Here is a 9,137-nt window from a genome sequence, read left to right as displayed (position 1 = left end):
CAGAAGGTCAGCTTTCCTGCTCTGTTGATGCTGCCTGGGCCTGCTGTGTTCATTGAGCTCCACACTGTGTTATCTCTGACTCCAGCATCGGCAGATCTTACTATCTCTATGGTCCCTAAGCTGCCCCACTCCTCCTCTTAGCACCCTGTTACTGTAAGTATGTTCCTCTAGAAGACTTTGGGATTCTTTTTCATGTCAGCTGCTAGTCTTTTCTCACACATTTTCTTGGTTTGCCTTATTTGCTTGTACAATTCCCCTCTGAACCTTTTTAACTGAACTTGGCCTTAATTGTGTCATCCACTTGAAATTGATCATAAACAAACTTTTTCTGTTTCATCTTAATTTATATCTCTCTTATCATTTAAGGAACTATTTATATCTTGCCTTTCTCCTTTGTTGGAATACACCTAGACTACCTGATTACATTGTAACTATTTTTTTCTCTTTAAAGGCTGTGTATACCTGCTAATCTTTGATTCTAATTGATCTGGGCCAGGTCCATCAGTGAGGCTGGCACTACCTCATTTTATTGCTTCTCATTCTTTCCATAGCCAACATTTACCTTAGGATACCACAATCACTGTCCCTTAAATGTTCTCCCGCTGACACTTGATCCACTGAGATGACCACATTCCCAAGAACCAGGTCCAACAATGGCTCCTTTCTGTTTGGACTAGAAACATAATGTCGTAGGAAATTCTGAATACTATTTTGGAACTCTCACTCCCTCAATGCCCTTTACACTACATGATTACAGGCTATATGCACAGAATCATAGAATCCCTACAGTATGGAAGCAGGTCATTCAGCCCATCAAGTCCACACCAACCCTCCAAAGATCATCCCATCCAGATCAACCACACCCCACCCCCCACTCCCTCATCCCTGTTACCCTACATTTTCCATGGCTAATCCACCTAGCCTGGACACTATGGGCAATTTAGCATGCCCAATCCACATCTTTGGACCGTGGGAGGAAAGCAGAGCACCCAGAGGAAAATCCGCACAGACAAACGAAGAACTCCACACAGACAGTTGCCTGAGGGAGGAAATGAACCTGGGTCCCTGGTGCTGTGAGGCAGCAGTGTTAACCACTGAGCCACCGTGCTGCCTAGGTATTTAAAGTAAAATTCCCACATTTTAACTAACCTAACAATTTTCTGCAATTTCTTTACATGTTTGTTCCTCCACATCTTTCCCACTATTTTAGTGGCATATAGCCTACACTGAGTGATGTAACTGCATTTTTTTGTTCATAGCTCGAGCTAAATAGATCCTGTCCTTGATCCGTCCAGGACATCCTCTCCCTCCAGCTCTGTAATGTTTCACTTATTGGTTACATGTATCTGGATTGTGCAGTTCTAGTCCCCTGGTCTAAGGAAGAAAACTCTTTTCACAGTGAAGGTTCCTATGAGGAGAGATTGAACAGACTGGGCCTCTGTTGCTGGAGTTAAGAAGAATAAGAGGGCAATCTCATTGAAACTTACAAAAATTTTAACCAAATAGGCAAGGCAGATTCAGAAAGGGTGCTTCTGCTGTCTGTGTTCTAGAACCAAGGGACAAAGTCTCAGAACAAGGCGCAAACTATTTAGGACAATTTAGAAGATAAGAAGGAAATATTCACTCAGAAGGTTGTGAATCTTTGGAATTCTGTTCCTGGACGCTGCGCAATTCAGTCAATGAGGATGTCCTATATACTAATGAGATCAAAGAATATGGGGGATAGTGCAGGAAAATGGTATGGAGGTAGATAATCTAGAAGGTGGCTTAAGTGGCTTAATGGTCTATCTTTGCTCTTACGTTCCCACCCTGTCCTGACTTTCGTTGTACCTGGTCTGTTATCGCTGGCTTCTCTCTGATCCCATTTACTTTGTGCTGATTCCGGGATCCTGACCAACTTCATACTCCTCCCAGTTCGGTAAAAGTCAAAAGGATGCAGAAGTGGAGGTACAGATCCTTGCTAGAGCTTCAAGTTAAAGCCTCCTTTAAGCCAGCCATCTCTGCTATCTACCCTTTGCCTTCATGAATAGCCCAGCTGCGCATGGATGTTGCATGTTGACTCTAGTTCACTAACAGTTGAGGGAGTGGACTAAGTGAGACATACCGTGAGCCTCCCTGCCCCTACTCTGCCCTGATCATCACACTCTTTGCCCACTCTGTCATTGTAGGGCCCACGTCTACATCCTGCCCAAGTGTGCCATCTCCAGCATCCCACTTTCTTTTCCATCCCGTTCCTAGGTATCTCTCACCCTGGCACCTCAATGCAGTGTGGCACGTCTCCAGTGTTCTGTCCCCCTTAACGACCTACACTTCAATAACCCAGTCATGGGACATGGTCACAAATAGAACTCCTTTGATTTGTAATTAATGCCATGAAATCTGAAGCAGAAACTTGAACAGACCTGTGCATCTTCAAAGGTGTACCTTCCTGGGTCCTTGACATTCTGATTGGTTATCTCATACGAGTGGGAGTCCAGGTTGATGGCGCTCGGTGCACCTGGAGCAAGAAATTCCTGCCACGTTTCTTGAACCTTGCCCGGGACTTCCACAAGTGGTCGTTTCTTCAGGTCCTCTGCCGCTACCCAAAACCTGCAGAGGGAAGGGAAGGACTTAGGTTCTAACTGAGCTATGAAATAATAGTTTAAAACAATCCATAAACCCAATTTTTAAATAGCTGACAGGCAATACCGTTACTTAAACGCAATAATTTGTGCCAAGATTCAAATCATCGATTAAACATTAGTTAATCATTGGCTTTGCTATTTTGATACAGGATTTAGGTCTGTGAACAGTTAATGCAGAGCTGGCAATATTCTAACATAAAGAGATAATATTAATAAATACTGCAGAGGGACTATTAAAAGAAGTTTACAAAATATTTAACCATGAAACCTGTAAGAACCAAAAGCAGAGTGTTTGCATCCCCACATTACTAGGATTTACATGAATACACCACAATCCTTCATAATCTGAGGATCAACCCTCTCTCGCTTTCTCTCATCCAAATATCACCTACAACGTAAAGACTGTTCTTTCGCAGCAGGAAGCTTATTTGTCACCAAACTTGTATCACTGGGAAGAACAAAATAGAAAGGTTTGCAAGCGGAGTCTGCATCAACAAGGTGGTCTTATTGCTTTGGCGGAGGCAAGTCTGGGTTCTGGATTGCATCTGCGTCCTGCACAGATTCATGCAGGTGGCAGCCGAGGTTAGATTGGGCCCAGTACGAGACCCAGCGGCATTGGCAACGCCGGCATCGGTAAGGTGGGCCTGAAGCAGGTGGCGGTGGAGTCAAGTTTGGTCTGGAGCGGTACCCAGTGGCATCTGCATTGATGAGGTGCAGCAAGGACTCTCAGTGGCGAGGGTGTCGACGGAGGTGTTGTCAAAGATTGGCAACTTTCATTGCAGTGAGAGTGCAGTGATGGGGTCCCAATGCTAGGCCACCAGGCCCATGGCGGAGCACTTAACAAGAAGGATTGTAAAGTTGAACACTTTTTCTTTATCTCTTTATTTTTCTGCTTTTATGTTCTATGTTTGGGTTTTTTTGTGTTTTTAGATGGTGCCGAAGAATGGCGACACTACACAACGCTTTTCAGTGTATTTTGTAACAAAATACATGCGACATAAAACAAATAAATAAGTCAAATGCTGAGCTTCCATATTCTCCCTCCCTCTGTCTAGTTTATCTAATTTATCAGTACTACAATGCTCGTTTCAACTCCAAATATTTTGTTCATTTTAGCTCCAACTTCACATCTTTCTCACTTGTTTTACATGTCTTTCTTCCTTCTCTCTATCCTTATACACTCTTCCTCCTGCCATCGCTTCCCTAGCATGACTGTCCTTGTCCCTATTATTGTCACCTGCTCTTCCTCACTGTTCTCACGGGTGGGAGGAAAAGAGGCGATTTCAGCTTTGAAAGCACCCACTGAAGTTACCTTTCACTTCAATACCAGGAGTGCAACTAAAAATGTGAATGAAAATGATTTTGTGGTATTCCGAATTTTACATGCAGGAACATTAAATTCAAGAGCAAAAATAAAGTAACATTGCATTTACACAAGATATTGATTAAAACATAGCTACAGTAGCCAAGACAATTCTCAATGCCCCATTATTAGATAAATATTAAAACCTTTGATAGGACACCCAGGGAGCAGGTTGGCTGCAATGATACTGAGACTGCCAGGTTACAGTTATGAAGATAGGTTTGAAAAACTGAACAGCTGGAAATGAAACAGAGAAGGATATATGCAGTTCCTAAATAGGGGGCCACAAAACTCTGAAACATTTCAAGAAAAGCTAAAGGTTGTCTGACAGGTTGGTCACAAAAACAGCATCTCTATTTGTGCCACGTGTTGATCTATTTTACTGCAAATACTTCAAACATTCAAATAATGAGCTTCTCCTTTTATTTCTCACACTTACATATTTCATGGATCTCATTTGCTGATGCATTATCATTAAACTCTCTATCCCACCATGTTTGTCCTTACCGTAATCATTACACTGCTGTACTGTCCCAGATTGTTTCTTCAGATTTTGAAATCTCCCTTCACCTCAACAGTCCCCTCAACTTTCAATTTAAAACCCTATTTGTAGCCCTAGTTGTACAGATTTGACAGCATTTATTTGTTTTATTAGTCGACTCGTTATTGAATCAGCAAAGTAATAGCACATTGCCTGTAAACAATAAAGTAGCCAACAGGGAAGTAAAACAAAACAAAATAAAAGGCAACATCTACTTCCCTACTGGACTAAATTCCTACCTGCACCAAATTGTCAACTTAGCATTTTCTCATACTGGTGGTAGCAACAGTTTCTATTTACGTAGTGAGCTTATGACTTACCCCCAAGTTTTAATCACTAAATCAACTTCCTGCTGTATGGATCTATCACAGTTTGTAGAATGGCCTTTACTCCTTGGAGATTTTCGACTCTCTAAATGTCAATTTAACTGAATTATGGAATGCTTGGTGCACAGAAAAATCAGGAAAAAATAATTACAAAGCACAACAGCTTTGGCACAAAGAATACAGGTCAAGGAAATGTTTTACAAACGTGATTTTTAGGAATAGTACATGTGACTCAATGCAACTAATATGGGTGAGAGTTTTTGAATCCTTTTGTGTGACCATCTAGTTATGACCAGGTGAGGATTCAGTTCCCCTCTTTACAACCTCCGTTTTAGGCTGCAACAGAGGTTCAAGCTCTTCTTAGTATGAGGCATTGACTCTCTCCAACATCTTTCAAAGAAGACATTAAACTGCAGCTCTATCTGACTGCTCAGGTGAATGTGAAAGATTACAGGCCCTGGTTCAAAGAAAACCAGGGGTGTTCTGTCTACTCTCATAGCCAATATTAATCCTGTAATCATTGTGACAAAACATATTATCTGCTCAATACATATGCAGGAGGTTGGTGTGGGCAGTTGCTCCTAAATTATTGGCAGTTGCTCCTAAATTATAACAAAGCTGCACTTCAAAAATAATTTATTATCTATTAAATACATTTGAGATATCTGGTGACGGCAAGAAGCACCAAATAAATGCCAGTCTATGTTTTGCTCTTGACTAATTGGACATAAAAAGTAGTCGTTTTATTTTGGTTAAACTCATGTCCAGAATTGTCGAAACCGGATAGCTTCTATTTACCCACCATTACAGTCTCTGTCTTAAGGGACACTCATTATTTGTATGAGTTCAGAACGATTTGGCACATGTGGTTAAAAACCAAAGTATAGAGATGTATGCAGGGAAATTAACCAACTAAAACAACACAGATCACTGGTACAGAGTGCAGAGCAGACAGACCAGCTCACTCTGTTACTCACCATGGGCATTGCTACCAGTATTCCTCTTTAGTTGTAAGAAACCACACAGTCTGCTTGGTCAAGTGTAGGAGAAGAAAATCACTTTTAGTCTAACTAGAAGTGTCTCTTGTGGTTAACAAAACGTAGTTTATCACGTGTTACTATCTGGTTATAGTTTGCGTTCACATGATACAGATTGTTACAGACAGAAATCAATGTTAGGTCTCATTCTTTCAAGATCCTCAGATATTCTGCCCACATGACAGTTGTAGTGGGTGGTGCCTATGGCACACCTCAGTGTTAACCCTTTTAGATCCAATATACACACAAAGAGCACTGGTGAGCTCTGTACTCTATGCCAAGTTATAGAGAATCTATCAACTGGTGTAGAGGTTTGTAGGGCTCCTTGAATCTGAATGGAAAGAAACTCAGTCCTTAATGCCAAATCTACTACACCAGCATTCACTGATGACCATGTATGGATGTCAATCATTATCAGTGCCTTGGAATACCACTTCCATGGAAAACATGCCTTGCACATCTCCTTGAAACTTGTCCCCTCTCACCTTCAACCTAGTATTTGGCATTTTCCCTGGGAAGAAGACTCTGACTGTCCACCCTATCCACGCCTTTCATAATTTTACATACTTCTATCAGGTCGCCCCTCAGTCTTTGACATTCTAGCAAAAACAATCCAAGTTTGTCCAACCTCTTCTTAGAGCTAAAACACTGCAACATCCTGGTAAACCTCTTCTGCACCTTCTCCAAAGCTGCTATATATCTTGTAGAGTGTGTACACAGTACTCTAAATGTGACCTGACTAAAGTTTTAAACAGCTACTTGCCAACTTTTAGACTTAGTCCCCTGACCAATGAGTTTAAGCGTGTCATATACTTTCTTTATCATCTAATCCACTTTCAATGGCACTTTCAGGGTGCTATGGACTGCCCACCAACTCCAAGATCCCTCTGCATATCAATGCTCCGAAGGGTCCTGCTATTTACAGTATACTTTCCTCTTACGTTTGACTTCCCAAAATGCAACACCTCACACTTGTCTGGATTAAACTTCATCTGCCATTTCTCCGCCCAACTTTTCAACTGATCTATGTCCTGCTCTATACTTTGACAATTTTCCTCACTACCCACAACTCCACACCTACAAATTCAGAAGATAACACCACTACCTCCACATTCTCCTCCAAATCACACAGCATTCTGCATTGCTTCTGGATTAAACTCCTGGAACTCTCTACATTTCAGGTGTGTGGCAGTACCAACACCATATCAACTGGAGTGGTTCAAGAAGAAGTTCCAGCACCATCGTCTTCAGGAAAACCAGAGATATGCAATAAATGCTCAACTTGTTAATGATACCCATATCTGGAGAAGTGAACAGTCTGAGACATTCTATATTTCTACCTATATCCACCCCTGCAAATGTTAAATGGCGACTGTTGAGATAAAGACACATAATTTCTGATAATTGTCCCTAGTCAAATTCATCTCATTCTCTTCAATAGGCTGCAACACAGTTTGGTAAAATACTGCTCAACACTGAAGTGTTGTTGAAAAGGATTCTTCTGAATGTGAACACTGATGTGCCAGAAACAAATATCTTTTCAGGTCTTAATAACTTGCACAATAATCCATAAATTTCAATGTGTTTTGAATTCTCTTTTACTCTCTTTACAATAAAAAATTGCAGCAGCAGGACAAAAATTTTAAAATTCAGTACAATAACCCTGAAAAAATGCTGACTTTTTTCTGGAAAAATTATTACAGTTTCCTACTGCAAGTTACTTTGGACTAAATACATGCAAATGTTTCTGCAGAGGACAGAACCAGTAATAAACAAATTTTGTAAGTTATATTAGTCTATTAACAATCACCACTTGACATTCAACCAGTCAGATAACGTTTGCAGTGATACGCTGAAGACGGATAGACAGCAAAAGGAGTTTGTTGGTAACGAACTAAACTAACAGATATTGACTTGGATTCTACGATTAGTGGCAAAGTGATAGTGCCCACCATTGACCTCAAAGACGGTTGCACATAGAACTCCAGCAATCTCTGTGCAGCTGACTGCACCTTCTGCTGAAGTGATTTTGACTCTGACACCAAGTCAAAAAGATCTCCAGGCATCCAGCAACGCAGAGTAAGCAGCAAAATCCCAGTGACAAATTCACACAGGTAGCAAACGTGGAAACAAAACAAACATGTTATCCCTCCATTTTAACCAATTTCATATGGAATTAATAATAATTAGAAGCTCAAATATTTCAGATATTAGCATGATAAAGGACATTCTTGTGAATTTGGTGATTTCTAAAGAATATGGGAACTCTTACAACACACCCTGTGGAGGATTAGGGAAACTCTGACAGTACTGTTTAAATTCCCATATGTGAGAAGCCAATTGGTGCTAGTTTTGCAGGGCCATGATGGCAATCACTGACAGGTTCACCATCAATACAACTGTAAAATCCTGCCCATAATGTTGTTGTCTATATAGCCCTCGCAATGACCTTAGATTACATGCACTTACATTATTCTGGCGTCCAGTTCCACAGGCACAAAGGCCTTTTGTACAAAGTCCATCTTTCATTCTAGAGCCTTCACAATGAGTGTAAAACAGGGCTACTCAGCTGTGAAAGAGCAAACTGGAATTTGATCTTGTTTTTACCAGATGACTGCGCCTCAGCCTTTTTTTTAGGAGGCATGGCAATTCTGTCACTAAAGCCCACTATGAAATCAGTTAGCTGAGTTGGTACTGGAAATAAACTTGGGATTCTCAGTCTTCATGTCTTAATGCAGCACCAGGATATTAGATAGTTTGTCATTAAACTTTTTTTTTAAAAAATCACTTGCGGGACGTGGACATTGCTGGCTATACAGCATTTTTGTTGTTCATTCCCTGTTGCCCTTGAGAAGGTGGTGGTGAACTGCCTCCTTGAACCGCTGCAGTCCACATGCTATAGGTTAACACACAGTGCCCTTAGGGAGGGAATTCCAGGATGTTGACCCAGTGACAATGAAGGAACAACGATATATTTCCAAGTCAGGATGGCAAGTGGCTTGGAAGGGAACTTGCAGGTCGTGGTGTTCCCATGTGTCTGCTGCCCTTGTCCTTCTAGATGGAAGAGGTCATGGGTTCGGAAGGTGCTATCTGAGGAGTTGTGGTGAATTTCTGCAGTGCATCCTGTAGATAGTTTTAAAAGCGGATGCTGTAAATCAGGAACAAAAACAAAGTTGCTGGAAAAGCTCAGCAGGTCTGGCAGCATCTGTGAAGGAGAAAACAGAGTTAACGTTTCAGGTCTGGTGA

The 9,137-nt window shown here is 41.3% G+C and overlaps 1 protein-coding gene across 3 annotated transcripts in view; it reads right to left on the bottom strand.

The window, feature by feature from the left end:
* The window catches only part of LOC109934229 (regulator of G-protein signaling 6-like), a 118,724-nt gene that overhangs the window by 15,130 nt on the left and 94,457 nt on the right, over positions 1-9,137 (bottom strand). For 2 of the 3 annotated variants that reach the window (XM_048599938.1, XM_048599939.1), the window contains one exon: positions 2,403-2,589. In XM_048599938.1, coding sequence (XP_048455895.1) covers positions 2,403-2,589 — 187 coding nt within the window. Of the gene's footprint in view, positions 1-2,402; positions 2,622-5,948; positions 5,976-6,546; positions 6,584-8,404; positions 8,422-9,137 lie in introns of all 3 variants that reach the window. The other variant, XM_048599936.1, reaches the window with a different exon arrangement.

Source organism: Rhincodon typus, chromosome 8 (genome assembly GCF_021869965.1).
Source record: "Rhincodon typus isolate 14 chromosome 8, sRhiTyp1.1, whole genome shotgun sequence".
Classification (NCBI taxonomy): domain Eukaryota; kingdom Metazoa; phylum Chordata; class Chondrichthyes; order Orectolobiformes; family Rhincodontidae; genus Rhincodon; species Rhincodon typus.
Note: the sequence above shows the minus strand (reverse complement) of the source record. Positions and strands in the feature narration are given on the sequence as shown.